General features: G+C 42.2%; 1 protein-coding gene across 1 annotated transcript in view; it reads right to left on the minus strand.

Annotated features, from left to right (window-relative positions):
* SVOP (SV2 related protein homolog (rat)) overlaps positions 1 to 27,284 on the minus strand; it is a 95,739-nt gene that overhangs the window by 48,407 nt on the left and 20,048 nt on the right. The window contains exons 2-6 of the mRNA XM_006870432.1: positions 20,725 to 20,885; positions 17,941 to 18,026; positions 16,576 to 16,674; positions 15,878 to 15,949; positions 244 to 368 (exon numbers count right to left, since the gene is read on the minus strand). Coding sequence (XP_006870494.1) covers positions 244 to 368; positions 15,878 to 15,949; positions 16,576 to 16,674; positions 17,941 to 18,026; positions 20,725 to 20,885 — 543 coding nt within the window. The remainder of the gene's footprint in view (positions 1 to 243; positions 369 to 15,877; positions 15,950 to 16,575; positions 16,675 to 17,940; positions 18,027 to 20,724; positions 20,886 to 27,284) is intronic.

Consider the following 27,284-nt stretch of genomic DNA (forward strand, 5'->3'; position numbering starts at 1 on the left):
CAGCCTGAATCGTAACCACTATGCTACCAGAGCTCCTTAAAGAGTACCTTAAGAGTACCCTAAAGGCGATTCTACTCCATCCTATAAGGTCGCTGTGAGTTGGAATCCACTAGACAGTGACAGGTTTGGTCTGGTGACGTTATAGTTCCTTGATGCCTCTCAGGATCCATGGTATGGACACCTTTGTACCCCAAAAGTCAAATATGGACCAGCAACTTGAGGGCCCACTGGGTGTTTACTTACGACTGGGGGATGCCTCCGATCCCAAAGCCCACCAGGCCCCGGAGCACCAGGATCCAGCTGTACACAGGTGCGAATGCGCTGAGGATTCCATAGTACAGGGTCCATAGCACGCTGACCTTCAGCCCCTGTGGAGAAAAGGGGAAGACACCAAGTCACAAGGTTCTTCTCCCACACCTCCGGCTGGGGTGGCCCCTGCCACATTTAAAGCTGCCAGTGTGTTGGGGGAGGGGGGAGCACAGGATCTCTAGGTGGTGCAAAGTGTTTGTGTTCAACTGCTAACCTAAAACGTGGTGGATTTAGCCCACCAAGAAGTACCAGTATCACAGAGGAAATGCCTGGTGATCTGTTTCCAGAAAGCTGACAGCTGGGAAAACCCTATGGGACAGCTCTACTCTGTGACACTCTGCAATCAATTCAAAGGCAACTAAGTAGGACCACGTCCAGGAGTGGTAACCATTGCAGTTTGGGAATGGGGAACTCTGAGGTGTTTTTGGTTGTCCTGATGATTGTCACTTAACACCAGAGGTGTTAGACGCTCCCCAACACATGAGACACAATAAATAGTCATCTGACATCTAGCACCATCTCAAATATCCCTCCCTGTCAGTCCTGAAGCGGAAAACTCTGTTTATAATGATTGTTGTTGTTATGTGCCGTGGAGTCGGTTCCGACTCATAGCGACCCTGTACAGGGTTTCCAAGGCTGTAAATCTTTACGGGAGCAGAAAGCCTCAGCTTTCTCCTGCGGAACAGCTGGTAGTTTCGAACTGCTGACCTTGTGGTTCGCAGCCCGATTCGTAACCACTACACTACCAGAGCTCCTGTTTATAATGATATGTACGGCATTTTAAATAGAAACAGGATTTTATATATATAATTTTTTCTTTAACAGAGTTTGAATAGACCATTTTTCAGAAATGCAATTCCCGTGCATATCAAAAGAAGACTGTACTTTGTTGGTTCTGGAACCTTGTGAAATTGTTCACCATTTCAGAAAACCATTATTACCAATAGCAGAAGCTTGTGGTATTTGAGTGATTCATGGGAGACTTCAATACCAGTCTGCATTCACAGGAGTCCCATGTAAACACATGGAATACACTTATTTAAACCATATTTCAAAATGCCAGCTATCAAGAAAAGACATTCATTAAATTAATGCAAACCAAACGTATTTGTAATGAGAGACAAATATTGATGACTTCCTTTCTTCATCTAGGTATGGATATGTGGGAACATCTGGATATCAAAAAGCTGTACAAAACATCATCTTAATTATTTTATTAACTACATTCATGGAAGCAGTAGTCAAGAAATCAAATGATGTGTTGCATTAGGCAAATCTACTACCCAAGACCTCTTTAAAGTTCAAGAGCAAAGATGTCAGTTTCAGGAATACGGTGTGTCTGACCCAAACCATGGTATTTTCAGTAACCTCATATGCAAAGTTGGACAGTGAATAAGGAAGACCATAGAAGAATCAATGTGTTAGAGAAGAATATTGAAAGTATCATGGACTGCCAGAAGGACAAATAAATCTATGTTGGAAGATGTACAGTCAGAATGTTCCTCAGAAACTAAGATGGTGGGATTTTGTCTCTCATACTTCAGACATGTTATCAGGAAGGACCAATTCCTGGAGAAGGACATCATGCTTGGTAAAGTGGATGGTCAGTGGAAAAGAGGAAGACCCCCCAAGGAGATGGATTGTCAGAGCGGCAGCAGCAATGAACTCAAGTGTAACAATGAATGTGCGGATGGTGCAGGACAGGGCAGGGTTTTGTTCTGTTGTACAGAGGGTTGCTATAAGTCAGAACCGACTTGAAAGCATCATCCAACAACAACAACAGGTCATAGTTAGGACAGAATCATGGGCTTCTTTATTTCTGGATTCTAAAGGAGCAACAGAAGCATTATTAACACATTTTCTATTTAAGAGACATTAGTTGAGACCCACTGAGGGACACAGGGTTCAAGAGAAACACAGGGCACATTCCTGAAGTATTCACTCCATTTACAGAGCTGAGAAAAATAAGTACTATTGTAGTGTAAAATATTACTTTTACATCACAATCCACACCAAACTTGTAATAGAGGAGAACATAAAGTTCACATCAGCTTTAAACATACACCTTGAGGTCTGGGGAAGGTCTCAGCTCTTTGAGGCTGAGTCCACCCACCTGCTCCTGGGGACACTTCAGGGGAAAAGAGCAAAACATACTGATGTTGTTTGTTGTTAGGTGACTTAGAGTAGGTAGTGACTCAGAGCGACCGTAGTACAACAGAACGAAGCACTGCTCAGTCCTGCGCTAACCTCACCGTCATTGTAGACAATCTGAGATTGTCAGACCAGCTCCAAAATAAAACACACACAAAAAAAAACCCAAACCTATTGTCATGGCAACCCCATACATTACAGTTTAGAATGGAGCTCCACAGGGTTGTTCCTTGGCTGTAATCTTTACAGAGAGGAAGCCCTGTTAGCACAGTAGTTCAGTGCTAGCTGCTAACTAAAATATTGGTGGTTCAAACCCACTAGCTACTCCATGGGAGACGGACACCTTATGATAGCTACTCTGTTCCCATAAAGATTAAACCGTTACTTAGCAACCAAAATAAATGAAGCTAAAGACTTGCTAGAATCAAGTACCAAACATTAATTGGTGCTCCAGAATGACTCTGAAGGAACTAACAAAAAGTTGTGCACATTACACTGTACCACAGTCTTCATACTCTTCATACTTGAGCTATTTAACAATAAAACATCAAACCCCAAACAAAGAACAACACAGCCTGTTGCTATCAGTTGATTCCTATCAGAGAGTAAAACTCTCCTATCCTTGGAACCCCCATGGATAGAATCAACTCTGAGTCCAAATCAACTCAACAGCAACACATTTAGCTATTTGGTCAGTTCTATGGAAGCAGCTCACCAGGCCTTTCTTCTACAGAACCTCTAAGTGGGTTTGAACCACCAACTTTTTGGTTAGTAATTCAGCACACAAACCATCTGCACCTCCTAGGGACCTGCCAAATGCATTAGAACAGCCGTTATCAGAAAATTGGGAAATAATGAGTGTTGGTGAGAATGTGGAGAAATTGGAAGCCTCCTGAATTGCTAGTGAGAGCGCAAAATGCGACAGCCATTGTGGAAATCAGTTAATAGTTCCTTAAAAATTTGAACATTGGATATACCATATGATCCAGCAATTCCACTCTTAAGTATATATCCAAAAGACATGAAAGCCACAGATACGCATGCCCAAACAGATATGAGTACACCAATGTTCACTGCAGCACTACTCACCATCGCCAAAAGGTGAAAACAACCCAGATGCCCATCAACAGATAGATGGATAAACAAAATGTGGCACATATACACAATGAACTATTTTTCAGCCATACAGAGAAATGTTCTGATACATGCTACAACATGGAAGAAACTTGAGTGTTAAATGAAATATGTCAGACACAATAGGTCAAATATTTCATAATACCCCTTAAAGGAAATATCTAGAATAGGTATAGAGATCAAATGGCATAGAGATCAAAATGTATCTGTGGTTACCAAAGTAGAAAGGAAAGGGAGTTACTGCTTAGGGGATATTGAATCTGGAATGATGAAACACTGGAAATAAATAGTGATGGTAATACAACATGGTGAGCATAGTTAATGTCACTAAATTGTACACTTAAAACTGGGTAAAATAGCAAATTTGTGTTTTGCATTTTTAATACACTAAAATTATTTTTTACAGTTAACTGAATTAAAAGAGGTCATTCGATGGGCTGTGAGATTATTTCAGGTCATTTGGAAAAGATTTTAGGAGGCAGAGAGAGTATTTTAAATAACTTTTATTCATCTTGTAAGAAAGGCATTTGCTTTTCGTTTCAATTATTCATTCTTCTGATTATGTCTAGGACTAGTCTGTCTTTCACACCTTTCTTTAAAAAGAGAGGGCAATGGGGCAACACTAACCAGCTTGAATTTAGCAACAAATATCACTGGCGTTTATTTTTGTTGACATTTCCTGATTATGAAAATTGTTACGATCTTCCATGTAAGTCTCTATAAAATACACTTTTCCAAAAACATGCATTCAATTTTTAAAAGCAGGTTAATATATATATATATATATATATATATATATATACACATAAGAGAACATGAGGGAACGAAATTACAGAGATTTTGGAAACCCTTGGTTTAGTCCAAGAATAATAAAGCAACATTTCTGTACTCTTAAGTCTGTGACTGTGAAATTAAGTATGTGGCACATATATACTTAATTCCCCCCTTTTGGTTTCAGCTAGTGTGATAGAGATTTCTTTCCTTGCCACTCAAAGACCCTTGAATCAGACTCAAGGTATAATTAGCAGCAGAAAAAAATAAAAGGAAAGGAGAAAAACATAGCAGAGAAGAGGAGAGAAGTGGGGATCTAGACTGCCTAGGGACCATACTACCCCAGTGGGTAACCCAGAAATAAAGACTGATCTGTCCCACCAGATCACAGCAGATAGCAGCAGGCTCTCAGTGTATCTGCTGCCAAGAAAAGAAGTATTCAGCACCCATTAGTAAATACTGCCATGGCCATTGGGAAGGTCAGGCCCAGCCAGCACACCCTGTCCAAACTCTGCCCTGGGACTCTGCAAAAATGTCCCACCGCCCTCTGTTGTTATTGTTGTTCAGTGCCGTTGAGTCGGTTCCTTCTCAAATTGAACCTGCATAGGGTTTCCAAAGAGCAGTTGGTGAGTTTGAACTGCCAACCTTGCGGATAACAGTCCAGTGCTTGTCCTACAGTGCTACACCAGGACTCCCACAGTTCTCTGGGCTTCTCATTAACTAGAGTCCTCATCTTGCCTCACATGTGACCTGCCCTTTGTTGTTGTAAAATGCCATCAACTTGGTTCCGATTCATAGCAACCCTGTATAGGGTGTCCGAGGAGCAGCTAGTGAGTTTGAAGGGCTGACCTTGAGGTCGAGTGCTTATCCTATGGTACCACACAAGGAATTCTGTCCTGACTTTTATGGATTGTTAGCCCATTCTTTCATTCCTTCATCCATTCATTCAACAAACATTTGTTGAGCTCCCTTGTGTGCCAGACACTAGATATTGTGATAAGTATTATTCATTAATTTGATCACTGAATTATTCATTTGAGTATGCATAGATTGAGTGAATGCTATGTACTAGGCCCTCGAGGAACTGATAGGTTTGTTCATTTGTTCATTCAATATGCATGTAGTGAGTGTTTAACAAAACGTATGGCAGGCACCAGAGATACTGACATATAGTCTTCATTAACTCATTTATTTAATATACATGTACTGAACACCTGCTGTGTACCAGACACCAGAAGTGTTGATAAGTTGTTGTTGTTGTTGTTATTAGTTGCCATCAAATTGGCACTGACTCATAGCAACCCTATGTGCAACAGAGCAAAACACTGCCCAGTCCTGCGCCAACCTCATAATCATAGTTACGTTTGAACTCATTGCTGCTGTCACTGTGCCAATCCATCTCATTGGGAGGCTTCCTCTTTTTTTCTGACCCTCCAGTTTACCAAACATGATATCATTCTCCAGGGACTGGTCCCTTCTGCCCAAAGTGTGAGAGATGAAGCCTTCCAAAGAGCACCCTGGCTGTACTTCCAACACAGACCTGTTTGTTCTTTTGGCAATCCACGGCACTTTCAATATTCTTCTCCAACACCATAATTCAAAAGCATCCATTCTTCTAAGGTCTTCCTTATTCAGTTGTCCAACTTTCACATGCATTGAGGTTATTGAAAATACCATGGCTTAGGTTAGGCACACCTTAGTCCTCAAACTGACATCTTTGCTCTTCAACACTTTGAAGAGGTCTTGTGCAGTAGATTTGCCTAATGCAATACGTTGTTCGATTTTTTTTAACTGCTGCTTCCATGAGTATTGATATTTGATTCGTTGATATGAGCAAAATGAAGTCTTTGACAATTTCAATATTTTCTCCATTTATCATGATGTTATTTATTGGTCCAGTGGTGAGGATTTTTGTTTTCTTTATATTGAGGTGCAACTCATGCTGAAGGTTATGGTCTTTGATTTTCATCAGTAAGTATTTTAAGTCCTCTTCTCTTTCAGCAAGCAAGGTTGAATCATCTGCATATTGCAGGTTGTTAATGAGTCTTCCTCCAATCCTGCTGCCAGGCTTTCTTCATATAATCCAGCTTCTTGGATTATTTGCTCAGCATACAGATTGAGTAAGTATGGTGAAAGACTACAACACTGGTGTACTCTTTGCCTAATTTCAAACCATTCAGTGTTCCTTTGTTCTGTTCAAATAGCTGCCTCTTGGTCTATGTGCAGACTCCTTGTGAGCACAATTAAGAGTTCCAGAATACTCATTCTCTGCAATGCTGTCCATAGTTTGTCATGATCTACACACTCGAAAGCTTGTGTAGCCAATAAAGCTCAGGTCAACATCTTTCTGTTATTCTCTGTTTTCAGCAAGATCCATCTGACGTCAACAATGATATCTACATCCTCTTCAGATACAGTTTGAACCTCTGGAAGTTTTCTGTCAATGTACAGTTGCAGCCATTTTTGTACTATCTTTAGCAAAATTTTACCTGCATGCAATATTAATGATATTGTCCAATGATTTCCACATTCTGTTGGGTCACCTCTCTTTGGAATGAGCACAAATATGGATCTCTTCCAGTCATCTTTGGTCAGGTAGCTGTCTTCCAAATTTCTTGGCATATATGAGTGAGTGCCTTCAGTGCTGCATCAGTTTGTTGACAGATTTCAATTTGTATTCCATCAATTCCCAGTACCTTGTTCTTAGCTAATGCCTGCAACACACTTTGGACTTCTTTTAGTATCATTGGCTCTTATCATATGCTACCTCTTGAAATGATTGAACATAGACCATTTCTTTTTGGTACAGTGACTGTGCATTCCTTCCATCTTCTTTTGATGCTTTCTGTATCATTCAGTATTTTGCTCATGTTATTGTTAAATGCCATTGAGTCAGTTCCAACTCATAGCAACCCAGTATAAGGTTTCCAAGGAGCAGCTGGTGGGTTCGAATTGCCAAACTTGTGATTGGAAGTCCAGTGCTGACCATATAGCACCACACTAGGAATCCATTTGCCCTGTAGAATCCTTCAATATTTCAAGTTGAGGCTTGAATATTTTTTTTCAGTTCCCTCAGCTTGAGAAATACTGAGTATGTTCTCCCCTTTTGTTTTTCAAACTCCAAGTCTTTTCACATTTCATTATAATACTTGATTTTTTCTTTTTGAGCTGTCCTTTGAAATTTTCTATTCAGCTCTTTAAACTCCTCATTTCTTCCATTTGCTTTAACATCTCTATACTGGAGAGTAAGTTTCAGAGTCTTTTCTGACATCCATTTTGGTCTTTTCCTTCTTTTTCTTCATGATGACCTTTTGCTGTCTTCCTGCATGATGTTCTTGATGTCATCCCACAACTCTTCTGGTCTTTAGTCTTTAGTGTCTAATACATCAAATCTGTTCTTCAGATGATCTCTCAATTCAGGTGGGATATATTCAAGGTCATATTTTGACTTTCATGGACTTGTTTTCATTTTCTTCAGCTTCAGCCTGAATTTGCATATGAGCATTTGATGGTCTGTTCCACAGTCTGCCCCTGGCTTTGTTTTGGCTGATGGTATGGAGCTTTCCCACCTTCTCAATTTGATTTCTGTGTGTTCTGTCTGGTGAGGTCCATGTGTATAGTCATCTTTTATATTGCTTAAAAAAGGTATTTGCAATGAACAAATCATTGGTCTTGCAAAATTCTGTCATGTGATTTCCAGCATCATTTCTATCACCAAGGCCATATATTTTCCAATCACTGACTCTTCCTCTTTGCTTTTAACCTTTGCATTCCAAACACCAGTAGTAATCAATACATCTTGATTGCGTGTTTGATCCATTTCAGACTGAAGAAGTTGGTAGAATTCTTCAATTTCATCACCACTTGCTTTAGTGGTTGGTGCATAAATTTGAATAATAGTGGTACTAGCTGGTCTTCTTTGTAGGTGTATGGGTATTATCCTATCACAGACAGCATTGTACTTCAAGACAGATCTTGATATGTTCTTTTTGATGATGAATGGGACACCATTCCTCTTCAATTTGTCATTTCCAGCATAGTAAACCATGTCAGATTCAAAATGGACAATACCAGTCCATTTCAGCACACTAATGCCTAGGATATTGATGTTCATATGTTCCATTTCATTTTTTATAATTTCCATTTTTCTAGATTCATACTTAATACATTCTATGTTCCAATTATTAATGGATGTTTGCAGCTGTTTCTCTTCATTTTTATGTTGTGCCCCATCAGCAAATAAAGGTCCCGAGGGCTTTACTCCATTTGCATCATCATGGTCAACTCTACTTTGAGGAGGCACCTCTTTCCCAGTCGCATTTTGGGTGCCTTCCCAGCTGAGGGGCCCATCTTCCAGCACTATATCTAACAGTATTCTGGTGTTCTTCATCTCGTTTCAGTATTCAATAATCTGATGCTGACAGTGTTCCACTGCTATTCATAAGGTTTTCAGTGACTAAATATTCAGACGTAGTCTCCTCCTTTTTCCTAGTCTGTCTTCATCTGGTAGCGCATCTGAAACCTGTCCACCATGGGTGATCCTGCTGGTATCTGTGGCACAGCTTCTAGAACCACAGCAATATGCAAGTCACCACAGTACGACAGACTGACAGATAAACGGTGGAGAAGTGTTGATAGACATTATTCATTCATTCATTTAAGATGCATGTAGTGAGCACCTCCTGTATGCTACACATTGAACTCTGGGCCTAATGCTATTATAGCAAGTATCATGGCAGCTAGGGTCTCAGACTTTCATTTGCATTTTACAAGCCACTGTCACATCACTACACTTGATGAGGATCCCATCAGAATCGCAAAAGCATTCCTATAGGAAGAGGTGGTTATTTTCATTTCCATTTTATAAATGAGCACAAGGGTCAAAGTGGCTGAGTGAATAGCTCAAGATCAGCAAGAGGCACAGTCAACACTGGATGGAGCCAGGGCTTCCAACCCCAAATGCTATTCTTTGACTTAGCCACTAACTTCCTCTAGACTCTTGGATGACTCCCATTACCTTTGTGGGAGAACATCAATGCAGGGTGCAGGTGTAATAGATCAAGGACAGGTGGACTTAGGTGAATGGGAGAGAATGTGTCCTGGCTGTCAGCCTACTCAGTTCTAACAGAATGTGAATCCCATGCTACAGATGATCTGATTTTCAAGAAAAGCCATCAATCCATCTTTTTTTTTTTTCCAAATATATCATTTTTGAAATGTTTTATAGGAATCAAAATCTTGTCAAACACTGTGTTGGATAAAGAAAACACAGCTTTGTCTCATGGGTCACCAGTTTGCAATCTGTAACCTAGAAAAGTCAAATTCACCCTGGCATTCTAGGCTCCCACTCTGGTACCAGCCCCGTAACATGCCACTGTCACCTAGCTGTAGAGCAGCAGCATTTGCTCAGACACTGCACACGCCCTGGCCTTGTAGTCTCCAATCACGCTCAACTACTAAGAGGACATTCACAGGGGGAGGAGCCAGAGGCTGAGCCACTACCAGCTACCTCTTTTTCCTCCTTAGACAAACATGGGCCTAGTAGTCTTTGAACTAGCTAGTGAGCAGTTAACTGATCATAGAGACCCAAATAATAATAGTTACCAGGTACCCTGGTGGCTCAGTGGTTAAGCACTCAGCTGCTACCTGAAAACTTGAACTCACCAGCTGCTCATTGGGAAAAAGATGAGCCGATCTTATTTCTGTAAAAATATACATCCTTGAAGACCCTATGGGGCAGTTCTGTTCTGTCCTATAGGGCCGCTGGGAGTCAGAATTGAATCGATAGCATTGGGTATCACAGATGGCCTAGGCGACAGCAAACACTATTCTATGAAATGAGAAGGATTAAATGAGAAAATGTAAGTAAAGAAAACATATGCTTTATATGCATTTTCTCCTTTAGTCCTCCCAACAACCCTATTTTACAGAAGGGATAACTAAGGCTCAGGGAGCTAAAACCGCTTACCAAAGTCACCTCCCTTGAAAAGGCTGGGGGCTGGGGGACACTGGGCTATGAACCTGGGTGGGTCTATCGCTATACCTTTAAAGCCATATTCTGGCCACAAACCTCCAGGCGGTAGAAACTTTTTAGGGATCAAAGTTACACCCTGAGTCCTAACCCCATATGTGATTCTCCTGCAAAGTCACGCAGTGGATGCCCTCACAGGAACCTCCCAGCTGGGCTGAGGCAGATCAAGAAGCTGAGAGGACACTCCCCACATTCGCCAAAGCTCACCAGCTGCCCAGCTTGCCCCATGCTCTGGACGAGTTCCAGGGAAATTTTATAATTAGAACCTGCTCCATCCTTTCTGAGGCTGGGCCAGAATTCCAAGCTGAGGAGGAATAGACTCTGCAATCTGGAGTTGGGGGGCGGGGGGCAGGGGGAGGCTTCTCCCCAGGTTTATGTTGGGCTTGAAGTTTAGCAGGACCATCAGTAGACTTGGAGCTCCCCAAGCATACCCATTTGGGATGATGCATATTCTATCAACTCAACTCAGGATAATAATTCAAGAATGTTTATAGCAGCCAAGGTCAGGGTTAAGGGTTGTGACTCTGGGACCTAATACAGCTGTGTTGGAACAATGGTATTGTCGTTTGTTTGTGCCATGAACACAGCCAATTGTCAGAATAATAATAGGCAGTTAGAAAATGCTTCCTTTGTACCAAGAGCTTCATATTACCATTGGCTCCTCGTAGCAGCCCTATGGGAGAGATGATGATGATTGACAGATGGGGAAATTGAGGCACAGAGAGGTTAAGTAACTTGCCCAAAGTTATATAGCCTATGAGTGGAGGAGCTGGGATTTGAATCAAAGCAGTCTGTCTTCAGAGGCCTTGCTTTTCATAATGATGCTACATTATCTCCTTGGCCAAAATGAGCCCCTTAGGCAACTATAGAAATTAGGGCTGAGCAGTCTCTAGCGATGGAGAAGATTATGTGAAACAAATTCTCCACAACACCACAACATTGCATTATCTACACATTTGCCCAAGAGCCAGCTTTCTCAGACCTGGGACTGTTGGCATTTGTTCCCACCGACTAGTAGATTCTGACTCTTAGCAACCCTACAGGATTGAGTAGAGCAGCCCCAGGGTGTTTTCCAAGTCTAATCTTTGTGGAAGCAAGGTGCTACCTCTTACTCCCACAAAACAGCTGGTGGATTCCAACTGCCTACCTTTTAGTTAGCAGCCAAGAGTTTAGCCAACTGCACCTCTAGGGTTCCTGGGTAATCCTTTGTTAAGGGCTATACTGTGTGTTGTGGGATGTTTAGGGGCATCCTGGCCAGTAACCACTGCCCACTAGTTGTGACAACCACAAATGTCCCCTATAGGGAACACCATTCTAGAAGGCACCAAAATGTGGCTACAATTCACAAAATTCAGCAAAACCCAGTTGTGAATCCTTTAAAAGTCCACACCTACAGCTTCCTCCTCTGAGAGCTATCATAAATATGAAGGCGTCTCTGTTCTACAGAGCTGTCTCCCAGGAATGTCATGTGAGCCGCTGCCCTTAGCGGCAGAATAAACACACTCTTCCAAGAGATGCAGAAAAGTCCACTGCTGTAGAGAACGAGAAAGTGGAAACAAGATCTGATCCTCATTCATCCCAGCTCAGTCACTCAAGAAATATTTATTGCAGATTATGACCTAGGGACATATCACTGAGCAAAACAAGCAGGGTCTTCCTGCAACTCACGGATGGCAGACATAATGAATCGATCACAGCACTCACCCATTGAGCCTTCAGAATCCTTAACCCTATGTTCCTGGTAGCCCCCTTCTAAATTATTAGACAAGACGCAAGGGACAAAACCTCATTTGATCTTTAATTTGGGGCACTCAATAAAGAGCAGCTATTATCTAATCCAAGGACATCTGGTGAGGCACTGGAGAATAAGCATAGGACTGCTAGATTGGTTTGAACCATGAGGTCCACTGTTCAAACTCACCAGTCGCTCCTCAGAAACCCTACACTGGGTCGCTGTTAGTCAGAACTGACTCGATAGCAGTTAACAACAACAACTTTATCTAATCCAGCCTCCTTCTGATATAAAAGTGGAAATGGAAACTCAAGAGAAGAAATTTGCTTTTATCACCCAGTGGCAAATCCTGGCCCCAAAGAAGGTACTTTCACTTTTTTACTTTTCCCCTTGTATTCCTCACTGGTTTAAGACTCAGCCATTGGATAACAGATTTCAAGGTATATCAAAGTTCTTCATTATGGGTTTTTGCATTTTGTGTGTGTGTGTGTGTGTGTGTGTGTGTGTGCATGTTGGCCTTAGGAACAAGTTAAAACAAAACAAAATTCTTTCTAGCCAGAGAGTCAAAGAATGGGGTTGTCCACCTCCACAGCAAGTCTGCTCAGGAAGAGGTCACATGAAGACCTCCGCAGAGCTTATTCCGGTGATTATTTTAGTGGTCTAATGTTCGACTTGAAAGCAAAAGGTTTTCCAGACGAATGTTAGGTTCCACCTCAGAGCAGCCACTGTCACAAAGGTTCTATTTTATTATAAGCAGTGCTTTTCTTCCTGACCTCTCTTCCTCCTTCCCTCCCTCCTTCCTTCCAACCAACCAAAACCACTCACACCCTCCAGAAACAAGAAGTGGGCGGGACAGTAGATGGGGGAAGAGTCTACACAGCTCCAGCTAAAGACCTCTCAGATGAACAGGGAGGCAGAGACAGTTTTAACTCTATTGAGAAACCTTCAGAGGTCTTTCCAACTGACCTCTCCAACTCCTTAACCAACCAAGATTCTCCCGGACATTGATGGTTGCAGTGTTTTCCAACTGGGCTGACTCTGACCACATCCAGTTTTTGGCAGTTATCAATCAACATCTCCAAAGTCCCTACCTGCTGGTTCATGTTCAGTGAGAGCAGGAGGGAGAGGCTGTAACTGAAGTTTATACTTCCTATACAACACTGCTGAAACCTTCACTCATTCATTGAGTCAACATATATTTATCGAGCACCTACAGATTCAAGCAACTAGTATAATGGCTAATGCAAGGAATCTAGCTAGGGGCAAGACCCGGCTCTGTGACATGCAGACTGTGTGGCCTTGGGCAAATGCCCACTCTCTGTGCCTCCATTTCCTCATCTGTAAAATCAGAGTGGTAACAGGACCTACTGTATTGGGGTTTATGGAGATTAAATAAGCATGCTTACCACACAAGGCACTATTTTATTTTCAATCCGTGACATACCATTTGTAGGGGGCTTTGTTACCTTCCCAGTGGGAGTCCTGGTGTGGCTGGTGTGGCGCTGTGGGTTAATGCGCCAGACTGCAAAGCCATTTGAACTGTGAGGTCAGCAGTTCAAGCTCCCCAGTCGCTCCTCGGAAACCCTATACAGGGTCACTATGGGTCGGAACCGACTTGACGGCACTTAACAACAACAACCTATCTTCTTCTTCCTTCTCACCAGAATTCTAAGTTTGTTTAGGTATACACCCATTCCCAGGCCCAGGAGTCAACTCTGACTCATTTAAATCAATAGTTCTCAAAGTGTGGTCCCCAAATCAGCAGTATCACCCGAGAAGTTGTCCGAAAATGTGCAATTTCAATGCATTTAACGTGTCATATGCCATGATGTGCCCAGCATTCTACAGAGCATTTCACACCTGTGACCTCAACTGCCCTCAGGTATAGGTTTTGTTGTTTTCTTCTTCACATGTATGAGGAAATTGTTGTTCAGAAAGGTCAATTCACTTGCTCAGTATCACACAGTGATAGAGTTAGGACTGAACCCAAGTCTGTCTAACTCCAGGGTCCAAGCATATAACCACTATATGACCTTGCCTTTGGAGAAACTGCCAGCTCATGGGGAGAAAGAGCGCAATAAAGCATTAATAGAGTATAGAGCTTCTGAGAATGGTGGCTGTTTCCTGAGCAGGGCTCTTAACCCAGTAAACCTTGCCCGGATTTATAGAGATTGAATCAGAGTCAACTCAAAAGCAACTGGAACTGGAATTTCTCCCATTGGGTGCAAGTTTATAGTTTGAAAGACGGTGGCATTGCAATGAAAGAATCCAAGAACTCAAGCACAGTCTAGCAGAAACAAGTGCAACATGAAATAGAAAGGAAAATCTAATGCCAGGAAGGTAACAATTAAGAAAAACATTAAGAGTTCTCTGCAGTTCCAGACCACATAAATTCTCTTCCTGTTTGCAAATCTATGTCATGTTATGATTTCGCATGGGTTCACCTAAAAGCAGACCCTGAGACAAGGATTCCAGTTCAAATAGTTTATTTAGATGGTGATCCTGGGAAACACCATTAGGGGAGTGGGAAGCTGAGATGGAAGAGGAGGCAGACAATTCAGAGGGTGCTCACGAACAGGTCCCCGCTGTGAAATGGGATTGAGAGACGTCCCATTTTAGGGCAAGAAGCTGGGGTCTTTCTGCCAATGCTTGCCTGGCATTGGTTTAGGCTGCCCTTAACCAACAGTATTGTTGTATCAGGGAATATGGGTAAGCACCAAAAGCATCCTCTATAGATCATACTCTGAAATGTTTACACGTTGGCCCCACTAAAAAAAAGCTTGGAGTCAATTTGATTTCCACTCATGGCAACCCCATATATTACAAAGTAGAATTGCTCCATAGTGTTTTCTTGACTGTTACCGTTACAGAATCAAACTACCAAGTCTTTCTTACACCATACCATGAGTGGGTTCAAATTGCCAACCTTTAGGATAGTTGTTGTTGTTGTTGTTAAGTGCCGTGGAGTCGGTTCCAACTGATAATGACCCTGTACAGGGTTTCCGAGGCTGTATATCTTTACGGGAGCAGAACGCCTCATCTTTCTCCCACGGAACAGCTGGTAGTTTCGAACTGCTGACCTTGCGGTTAACAGCCCGACTCGTAACCACTATGCTACCAGAGTAGTCAAATACAAACCATATGTGCCATCAGGGATGTTTGGGCCCCACTGTTTGTGTTTTGATAGGTTCCTTTGAGTTGATTTCGATTTAATGCCCCGTAGGATTTTCTTGGCTGTCATCTTTTCAGGAGTACATTGCCACTTCTTTCTCCTGAGGAGGTGCTGACTGGGTTTGAGCTTGCCAACGTTTAGGTTAGCAGCTGAGTGCTTAACTATTGTGCCACCAAGAATGTGTTATTTGGGAAAAAAAAAGTCTACAATGGCTTTAGAGTAAGTCTTCTTAGTGGACTTCAACTTGAAATTGAGTTTCAACAATATAAACGCTAATTGTTGTAGTGTGCATTTTGTAGATTGCATGTTGTGGATTGCATTTCGTAATAACCCTAGGAGGCAGAGTAGAACTCCCACATAGGGCTTCCAAGGCAGTCATCTTTATGAGACAGATCACCAGGTCTTGTCTCCAGTGGAACTGATGGTAGGTTTGAATCACCAACCTTTCTGTTGCAGCCAAGTGCTTAACCACTGCACCATTAGGCTCCTAGTTGCTAAAGCAGCACAAGTGTGGCCGCTTGTCAATATTGTCATGGAGCTAACCCAGAAAACATGAGCTTAGAAGAGGCTGCCTTACTGTTTTCCTGCCGTACTGGTCTGAGATGTTTCCCCAGAGCGTGGAGCTGGACATCATGCCTACAAAGACCACCTGTGGGCAGAAAGACAACTTCGGTTAGGTAGCCGCAACACATCAGACTCATGCCGTTCCTCCCAAGGCATCAAATGATGAGCTCACATTTGCTGAGTTCTTAGTAAGGGACAAACAGTATTCTAATATAAGTCTTGGTTCACTGCAACATTGTTATAATATTACACTCAGTGGTGTGCTAACCACAAGGTCGGTGGTTCAAACCCACCAGCACCCCCTCAGAAGCCTTCTACAAGATTGCTATGAATCAGAATATAATCAATGCAGGAGAAAAACCTTAACACTCAGCACCTTATATGAGCTCAGAAAATGAAAATAAAAATAATTTTAAATGTATATACTTTGTCAATTTAAGTGACATGAAGAAGTAGTTTCCAACTTCTAAGTAATTGAACAGGATGCCTGGGGTCCCTAAGTGGTTGGAGCCCTGGGTTCATTGGGGTTGGTTGTAAGTCTGCCAGATATGTGGGGCAGGGAGGATAGTAAAGGAAGCTGAGGCCACTGTGTTTACATCCAGAGTTTAATTATTTTCTACTGAGCCCTTGGCAGCAGGAGGAGGGGGATACCCCACAGGACACCCCAGGGAATAACTGAAAACAACAGGAGTGGAACTCTGGGCTGCCTACCGAGGTCAGCAAAGCAACCTGCCAGCTGGGCAGCTGCCATTCGCAATGCAGCTGTGGAGCAAGGATGCTCAGAATCATCATCTCCATGGCATCGGCCATCTGCAGAGAGGAAGGAAGCATCATGAGGCCAAAAAGGCTGAGGGAGAAAGGTAGAGCCTGCTGAAAGGAGGGTGGGCCCCTTGTCAAGTCTGTGACTCCAGAAACTCTGCTCTTCTACTGCCTGCTGAGTTACCTACCACATATCAAAATATACTGAAAAGCTCTAGGAACTAAAACAGTGTGATACCATGTAGGAAATGCCAAATAGACTTTCAGCATTATTATTTTGTGCATATTTTTTTTCATGCTTAAAAATATTAGCACCCCTTGAGGGGTCCTGGTGTGGTGCTGTGGGCTAATGCACTGGACTGCAAAGTTGGCTTGAACCACAATATCACCAGTTCAAGCTCACCAACTGCTCCTTGGAAACCCCATACAGGATTGCTATGGATTGGAACCAACTTGACAACCCTTAACAATGACAACAACAAATGAAGTGGGAAGACACCATATTTCTAAACTCTGAGAGAAACATTTTTATAGATGTACAGATAAGAATCTTTTCTCTCTAAATAATCTCAAGACTAATTTGTCTTTGGTTTATAGGTCCTTGTTCATGTGGAATTATCAGTGTGTTTCGCAAGTGTAACTTTTTTAAAATACTGGAAATTTTTCATAATTAAGTACTGTAGTACCATTCCAGACCTAGACAGAGAGACAATGAAACAAAAATGAGTCCAGAAGTAGGTCCAGATGACCATGGGAATGAGATATACCATAAAGGTGGCTTTTCAAATTAGAAGGAAAACAATAGAGGGAAACTGACGATCCATTAAGAGAAACACGTACTTATATCACCATCTTAAACCATTAACATAAATAAATTTCAGTTGTATTTTTCTAAGGTTTCAGTTGTATTATTAAAGATCTAAATGTTACTTGCTAGATTGGAGATTTTAATGAGTGATCATGAGTCCCTCAAAACAGAAAAGAAACTTTTATTGGCCCATTTTCCCAGGGAGTGCTCTACGACTGACCTCAGAATCTCATTATTCTCTTGAGCCCCAAAGTCTGGGAATGAACTGTAATTCACTAGAAACTAAAATTCCTCCTTGAATACCATGGTCAACAACATCCGGCTCTCCCCAAGCTAGGATCACCACTTTCTCTACTGTCACTCAAATAAACTCGGTTGGATAGAATTCAAGCAAAGGCCCAGTGAGAAGGGAACTGTATCATTCCTTATAGATTATAGAAGCCAACTTGAGCAGCATGGGGGTTCCTTGGAGACCAAATGTGAGATTACTGCTGCCTAGAAATACTTGCCCAAGCCAAACCGGTGAGGACAGACAGCTTCCATTGGAATTTCCCAAACCCAATGGCTTCCACCGCATCTTCCACCATGAAAGTATCTGGGAAGGAGAGAGGGGAGGGAAAGAAGGAGTCAGCATAACTTGAAGTGGCCTGGGTAGCACCCAACCACTTAATTAAAACCTGCAGAACTTTAATTTTCCAGAACTTATCCTAGAAAAATATTACAGCAAATGTAAAGTTTACTACAACATTGTTTACATCAGGGGAAACTGGGAAACTCCAAAGGTCCATCAATAGGGATTGGTTAAATAATTATTGTAGATACATAGTATGAGTTATAACTCAAGCATTAAAAAGAGCATGTAGACATGGAAAGATGCACATAATATATAGTTAATTAATTAAAAAAAAACAAAGCAGACGATAAACTATTGAAACACACACACACACACACACACACACACGAGGGCAAGTCAAAAAGTATTGCTACAAAATCATAGAACCCGGTATAAAACAAAAATATCAAAATCATAGAACCCGGTATAAAACCAAAAATATCAAAATGTGAAGCTAATTGTTTCTTAACATATCCTCCACCTAGGTCTGTATATTTCTGAAGGCAGTGTTTCTATCTCTCTTAACACTTTCCAGAAGAATTCTACACTGTTTGATTTATACCCTGTCAAAAAGGCAGTTTTGGAATCATCAAGAGACTCAAACTATGTTTCTTTTCAATGTTCTTTTGAGTCTGGAAACAAAAGGAAGTCCCAAGCAGCAAGATCAGGGCTGTAGGGTGGATGTGGTAGGGTTTCCTAATGAAATTCTTTTAAGGTAGCTCTTGTTACTTTTGAAGAATGAGCAGGTGCATTGTTGTAATGGGAAAAAAATTGCGCAGCAGAATTTTCCTGGCTTTATTATTACCGACTCGATGGCATCTAACAACAAACAACAATTATCACCAATACAGTTTTCAATTTTCTCAAAACTTCTTCATAATAAGCCCCCTTAATAGTCCTGTGTCCTTTACTATTGTTGTTGTTGTTGTTAAGTGTTGTCAAGTCAGTTCTGGTTCATAGTGACCCTGGATAGGAAGCAGAGAGCCTCATCTTTCTCCCATGGAGCAGCTGGTGGGCTTGAACCGTGGACCTTGTGGTTTGTAGTCCAGTACTTATCATATGGCGCCACTGTGCTCCCCAGGATCCCATAAAACATTCAACATAACCTTCCAAGCTGACCTCCCTGCCTTGAATTTAACTGGACCTGAAGATTATCTCGGAAGTCACTGTTTTGATTGGACCTTTGTTTTAAAGTCATCCTAATGAGACTGCCGGTGGTGGTGGTGATGTGGCACTGAGTCAGTTCTGACTCTTAGTGACCCTGTACAGGGTTTTGGAGGCTGTAAATCTTTATGGGAGCACAAAGCCTCATCTTTCTCCCATGGAGCAACTGGTAGATTTGAACTACTGATCTTGTTAGCAGTCCAGATCATAATCCACTACACAACCAGGGTTCCTTGAATGAGACTAACACAAGTGTATTACTAGAGAACTTGTCTGCAGCCATCCACTGATTGAACGGACAAGTTTAAACATGTTCTATTTGAATAAACCTGTGCATAGATGCCTAGTAGCAATACATTTTGACTTACCTCATATTCACTAATAGCCTTTGAGGTGATCCTGACTCATAGGAATACTATGTGTTTCAGAGTAGAGCTGTGCTCCATGGGGGTTCAGTGGCTGTGATCATTCAGAACTCAGTCACCAGATCTTTCTGCCAAGGTGCCTCTGGGTGGTTGAATAGGCAACCTTAAGATCTGTGCCACCCAGAGACTCCTGTGTCCATCATCATCTTCATCATCATCATCTCATCATCATTACCATCATCACTATCACCATCACCACCATCAGTCAACACCATCAGCATTATTACCATTACTATCATCATCATTACCACCACCATCATCACTAACACCATCATCATTCTCATTACCACCACCGCTATCATCACCATTATCAACATCACCACCATCAGTATCATCACCACCACTACCACCAACATCATCACCATCATCACCACCATCATCATCATCATCACCACCATCAACATTATCACCATTACTGTCATCATCACCATCAACATTATCACTACCACCATCATCACCACCACCAATATCATCATCATCATCACCACCACTACTATCACCACCACCATCATCATCATCACTATCACCACCATCAACTTTATCACAATTACTATCATCATCACCATCATCACCACCATCATTACTATCACCATCATCATTATCAACACCACCATCAACTACAATCATCACCATCATATCATCACTATCATCATCACCAACACTATCATCATTATCACCACCAATATCATCACCACCATCATCATCACCACTATCACCACCATCATTACTATCACCATCATCATTATCAACACCACCATCAACTACAATCATCACCATCATATCATCACTATCATCATCACCATCACTATCACCATCATCATAACCATGCTCATTATCATTGTCTTTGACATCAGTTTCACATTGTTGCTATCATCCTCAGTCAAGTATTATGCAATGAAGCTGACTGGCAGGCATTGTGATGCAGCTGTGCCTCCTGAAGTAAGCCATGTGGACCCAGCCTACACCTCTGTGCCTTTCCCATGTCCCTTCACCAGACCCTTCTGAGAGTGCCACCTGGGGGGCAACCCTGGCACCTTGGAGGTCCTGATCACTACCCAGTCTGATGCCCCCCAACCACAGGGCATCCTCACCATCGGTGGGATTGGCAAACTCCTTGGGCACAGCTGCCCCATCATCTAACTCGACAGCTTCTAGGCCTGTGCGGACCCCTTCGATCTGGACCTCATGCTCTCCAGAAGCTGTGTCGTCCTCTGACCTTGCACTCTCACCCGTCCGACGGAATTTCACCACACTGGAAGACAGAGACAATCTGGTCAGGATGGGTAGAACTCCCCCCTCCAATGGCCTTGCTTCTTAGCTCTTGTGCCAAAACAGGAGAAAGACTTTTCATGGTCCAGAGAGTTGGATGATTAGAGAGAGGCATTTCTGTTGCATGAGACTGCTACAAGGAGAGAGAGAGAACTTCAAGAGTTATGTTGAAGGGCTGCCATGTACAGTTGGGCATGAATAGAGGGGGCCCTATTCATGTGATAGGCAATATGAATGAGGATATCTTTATCCTAGACATGAATACTCTTTGGAAGCAGGTGTGCTTCATGATAATTTGTCTGTATATAAATCAAAAACCAAGCCAATTGCCATTGAATTGAGTTGAACTCAAAGCGACCTCCTATGTTACAGATGGGGTCTGCTCCATAGGGTTTTCTTGGCTGTAATCTTTACAGAAGCAAATCACCAGGCCCTTCTTCTGCAGCACTTCTGGGTGAGTTTGCACCACCAACCTTTAGATTAGCAGCTGATTATGAACTGTTTCCAACACCAGGGACTCCCCTGTCTGAACATAACAGAAGTAATAATTTGGTCACCCAAGAGTTATATTAAGCCCACAAACAGTTGTCTACATAGTACTTTTAAAAAATATAAAGTAGATGCCAAAATTTTAGAGTTGGGAGATTTTATATAAAATGCCAGATTCCTGAATGCTCCTGAAAATTTTGGTTTTCTGGTTGTCTGAGGCCTGCAGATCAATAGAACCATGCTCCATAGGATTTACCTTGGCTGATTTTTTTAGTGCATCACCAGGAATTTTCTCCAAGGTGCCTCTGGGTAGACGTGAACCTCACCTTTTCTGATAGAAGTCAAGTGTATTAACTGATGCACCACCCAGGAACTCCTCTGTAAATCGTGTGTCATCAGATCAGTTCCAACTCATAGTGACCCTGAATAGCAGTTTCTGAGAGCAACTGGGGGGTTTGAACTACTGGCCTTGCAGTTAGCAGGATCCTCGATGGGTTAGGTATTGTTACTGCCCCATATTAAAGATGGAGAAACACGGTCCAGATGGAGCTGAGGGTCAGACTGGAGTCTCTTTGGCCCTAGTTAGGGACCTTGGACCTAACTGCTGAGAGTCAGTGTTTCTTCCAAGCACTCACACTGAGCTGACCCGTGTAGACAGTGGGCAATGGTGTGTTCTGGAGCAAAAAATGGAAAGGAACAGTTCAGTTCCAGCCTAGCTGATGGCTCTTCAGAACAAGTGGGGGAGTATGGAATCAGGATGGGGGGAGTCCCAGAGTGTTTCAAAAGGTCTTGGCTGGGGAAAAATCTACAGTTCTAACAAGTCCCCAGGTGGTACTGATGTTGCTGACAGGACCACATTTTGAGATCCACTGCTGTAGAGCATTGGAGTCAGAACTATGATTCTGTAGAACTTTCACTCCAGATTTCTGGCCCTCTGCCTTCCAGCAAGAGGCAACCATGCTGGGGCATGTGACCCAAGGAGCTCCCTGCTCTGTTGGTGGACCTGAGCGCCTCCAGCTCACCATCCTCCCCTGAGGACACAGGACTCAACCAGACAGAGGTCCTTGACATCTGGATCCCAGCAGCCCTTGCAACTAGAAGGCAGGAGTCATTGGGGAGCACGGGCTTGGAAATAGTCTGTTTTAGGCTATAAGGCGGGAGGGGGGCTGCTTTGAAGCTGTACTCTCCCGCAAGGACTAAATTTTATTCAGGGTGTGTATTTATTTGGGGTCATTTCTGGGGTTACTGATGAAAATGACAGAAGTGCTTTAAAAACCAGTATTGCGCCTATAAAAATAACCCTTAAAACACAAAAACCACAACAAAAAAATACTAATGTATAGTATTTGCCAATATCTATGGGGTAAAATACTCCCACATGGCCAATTTCAAGCTACCAACGGTTAAATATCAGGCTGATAAGATTCCTGAATATTTAACAGTCAACTCTCCACAGTTGGTCCAAGCAGGCTCTGTTGATGTCAGCTGCCACAGAATCACCCCCATACATGGCAATCCCATGCACAAGGAAGTGCTGCCCGGTCCAGTGGTATCCCCACGAACGATTGAGGACAGGATTCTCATGACCCACTCAGTTTTCACTGGCTGGTTTCTGGGCCAGCCTTCCTATTCATCCTAGTCTGGAAGCTCTGCTGAAACCTCTTCAGTGTCATATTAAACACTGTTGTTGCTCAGTACCATTGAGTCTATTTTTGACTCATAGTGACCTCATGTCACTGTGTAGAATTGTTACAGAAGCAAAACACCAGGTCTTTCTTCTTTGGAGCCACTAGATGGGTTGAACCTCCAACTTTCTGGTTAACAGCTTAACTGCTGCGCCACCAGGCTCCTTGTTGTTGCTGTTGTAATGTGCTATGGAGTCAGTTCCGAAGCTATTGTTGTGTCCTATAGCATGAACCTCAAAAACATTCTGCTGAGTCAAAGACTCCAGACCAAAAAAGGCCACATATGTTAAGATTGAGTGTATGGTTGCCAGAGGTGGGGGAAGAGAGGATGGAAGAATGAATGCCGATGGACCCCGGGTTTCCTTTGTGGGAATGAAAACGCTATGGATCTAGAGAGAGGAGGAAGTTACACAACATGATGGATACACAAACTGCTGCTCAATTGTATACTTTAAAATGGCTAATATGATACATTTTATGTCATGTGAATTTTGCTAAAAAAAAAAAAACCTTAATATTGTCCCTGATGTGATTGGAATCCAGCTGCTCATTTATTAAACAAATGTTAATGGAGCACTGGCCGGTACTGAAGGAGCCCTGGTGACACAGCGAGTTAAACAGTAGACAATGTTGGCAGTTCAAACCCACCAGTTGCTCCACAGGAGAAAGATGAGGCTGCCTGCTTCTGTAAAGATTGACATTCGCAGAAACCCCATGGGGCAGTTCTACTGTGTCCCATGGTGTCATAGGAGTGGAAATGGACTTGACAGCTGTGGGTTTTGTTTGGGTTTGGACCTGTGCCCGGTACTGAGGTGCTGTCAGGGTGGCATAAGCAAGCCACATAGACTCGGACTCCGTCCGGCAGTGCTCACAGTCTCCTGGTGGTAAAAAAGAAAATTTTGTTGTTGTTGTTGTTGTTAAGTGCCATCAAGTTGTTGTTGTTAAGTGCCATCAAGTCAGTTCCAACTCATAGCAACCCTGTAAAAGGTTTCCAAGGAGCAGCTGGTGAGTTTGAACCACCGACCTTCCGGTTCAAACCAACCTTTAAGTCCAGTGCATTATCTATAAGTGTACATACATACACACACAGACACACATGGCATAAATCACTGAGCATCCACTTACTAACCAAAAGGCCCAAGTCCACCCAGAAGCAATTTGAAAGAAAGGTCTGGCGATCTGCTTCCAAAAGATCCCAGCTTTGAAAACACTATGACTGAACAACTTATGAAACATATTATTGAATGAGAACCTAAACTGCTGTGTGAACCTTCACCAAAAACACAGTAAAATATTTTAAAAATAAAACTCTTTGAAGTACAGTTTTACTCAGCAGCACATGAGGTTGCCATGAGTTCGAATCAACTCAATAAGTCAAATCAATCAACTCAAATAAATCAATCAATAAGTCCAGGACAGCTTATTTGGTTGTATATAAATACGTATGTACATAGAGGAGTTGTGGAGTGACACTGTAGGCTAAGCACTGCTCTGTTAACCAAGAGGTCAGTGGTTCAAATCCACCAGCCATTCTCACAAACCCAATACAGGTCACTGATTCAGAACCAGTTCTGACTTTTAGCGAACCTACACATAACAGAACAAAATACTATCTAGTCCTGTGCCATCCTCAATTGTTGTTATGCTTGAGTCCATTGTTGCTGGCACTATGCCAGTCCATCTCATTGGGGGTCATCCTCTTTTTCACTGACCCTCCACTTTACCAAACTTGATATTCTTCTACAAGGATTGGCCCCACCTGATAAGGTACCAGATGTATAAGAAGTGAAGTCTTGCCATGGTTCCTTCTAAGGAGCATTCTGGCTGTACTTTTTCCAACAGAGATTTGTTTGTTTTTCTTGAAGTCTTAAGTACTTTCAATATTCTTATCCAACACCATGACTCAAATGCAAAAATTCTTCTATAGTCTTCCTTATTCCTTGTTCAATGGTCACATGCATATGAGGCTATTAAAAATACCATGGCTTGATTCAGTCACACCTTAGTCCTCAAACTGATCTTTGCTCTCAAACACTTTTAAGAGGTCGTGTGTAGAAAATTTGCCCAGTGCAATGCGTTATTTGATTTCTTGACTGCTGTTTCCATGAGTGTTGATTGTGGATCCAAGCAAAATGAAGTCTTTGAAAACTTCAATCTTTTCTCCATTTATCTTATAGATGTTATTTATTGGTCCAGTTGTGAGGATTTCTGTTTTCTTTATATTGAGGTGCAATCCACACTGAAGTCTGTGGTCGTTGATCTTCATCAGTAAACATTTTAAGTCCTCTTCACTTTGAGCAAACAAGGTTGTATCATCTGCATATCACAGGTAGTTAATGAATCTTCCATCAATATTGATGCTATGTTCTTCTTTATACAGTCTAGCTTCACGGAATTATTTGCTCAGCATACAGATTGAATAAGTATGTGAAAGAATACACTGGTGCACTGATTTTAAACCATTCAGTATCACCTTGTTCTATATGAATGACTGCCTCTTGGCCTATGTACAGGTTCCACATGAGCACAATCAAATGTTCTGGAATACTCATTCTTCTCAATGTTAACCATAACTTCTCATGAGCCATCCAGTCAAAAGCCTTTGCATAGTCAATAAAGCACAAGTAAACATCTTTCCAGTATTCTCTGCTTTCCGCCAAGATCCATCTGATGTCAGCAAAGATATCCTTCATTCCACATTCTCTTCTGAATCCAGCTTGAGTTTCTGGCATTCTCCTGTTGGTGTACTGTTGCAATCATTTAAAAATTATTTTCAACAAGATTTTACTTGTATGTGCTGTGACTGATACTGTTTGATGATTTTCAAATTTCGTTGGGTCACCTCTCTTTGGAATGGGCAGAAATATTGATCTCTTCCAATCAGTTGACCAGGTAGCTAGCTGTCTTTCAAATGTTTTGACATAAATAGGTGAGTGCCTCCAGTGCTGCCTTGGTTTGAGAGATTTCAATTTAAGTCCGTTAACCCCTGGAGCCTTGTTTTTTGCCAATACCATCAGCGCAGCTTGAACTTCTTTCTTCAGTAACATCTGTTCTCGATCATATGCTTCCTCTTTTATTTTTTTAAGTTGTATTGTGAATGATGTGATAGTTTACATGGGAGAACATTAGTTTTACATTCATTCTATCATATACTGTTTCATTGCCATGGTTACAATCCCCTCCACGCATCACCAATCAACGAAAGGGTACATCCTATAATCCTGCTCCTCCACCCCCACCCCGGTCATCAGCACACAGCTCCTCTCCCTTACTGGGTCCCGAGTCCCCAGCTGCTCCAGCTCTCCATGTCATCATCTCTGCCTCCATCTCGGGGATCGCTACCTCTCTGGGTAGGATCCTGCTCTCTGCTCTTCTCCCTTCATGGTTCCAGGGACCTCAGCTCCTAGCCTGCAAAGTTAATCACTACCCTCATTGCCACAAAATGTCTACTTTTACATTTACAATGTTCACAATCAGTCCTGGTAACAATTTACCCTTGTATCACAAGAGACCTATCCACATTTCCTTTCATCAGTCCCGCCGAGATAGATTGGACACTACTCAGTGGAGAGTCTATCTTCCTCCATGCCCTCTGGATCTAGGTTCCCTCTTGAAAGCTTGTAAGCCAGTCACTTCTTGTCTTAGTAGCTCCCCCATTTTGGATAGCCAATGTCCAAGGTGCCCATCCCTGTCCATGCTGTGTATGGAGGGGGTGGGAATGATCCTTGCTGTAAAGATTTGTTCCCTCTTTTGAGTTGCTGCATTCATAGGTATAGGTCAAGTTCATAAAATTGTATCCGATTACTCTTTTTTTCCTCTTCTTTCTTCTTCTAGTTGCGCTCTGATCATCCAGCCATTGAGGCCAGATCAAGTGGGTACATATGTTTCTTCTTGAAATAGTTAAACATTGACCACTTCTTTTTGGTACAGTGAATCTGTGTATACCTTCGATCTGTTTTTGATGCTTTCAGCATCATTCAGTATTTTTCTCATGAAATCCTTCAAAATTTCAAGTCAAAGCCTAAATTTCTTCTTCATTTCTTTTAGCTTGAGAAATGTTAAGTACATTCTTCACTTTTGTTATGTAACTCCAGGTGTTTGCATATTTCATTATAATACTTGACTTTGGTCTTCTTGAAGTGCTTTTTTGAAAATTTCTATTCAGCTCTTTTACTTCCTCATTTCTTGCATTTGCTTTAGCATCTCTA

Source organism: Chrysochloris asiatica, unplaced genomic scaffold (assembly GCF_000296735.1).
Source record: "Chrysochloris asiatica unplaced genomic scaffold, ChrAsi1.0 scaffold00142, whole genome shotgun sequence".
In the NCBI taxonomy this organism is placed as follows: domain Eukaryota; kingdom Metazoa; phylum Chordata; class Mammalia; order Afrosoricida; family Chrysochloridae; genus Chrysochloris; species Chrysochloris asiatica.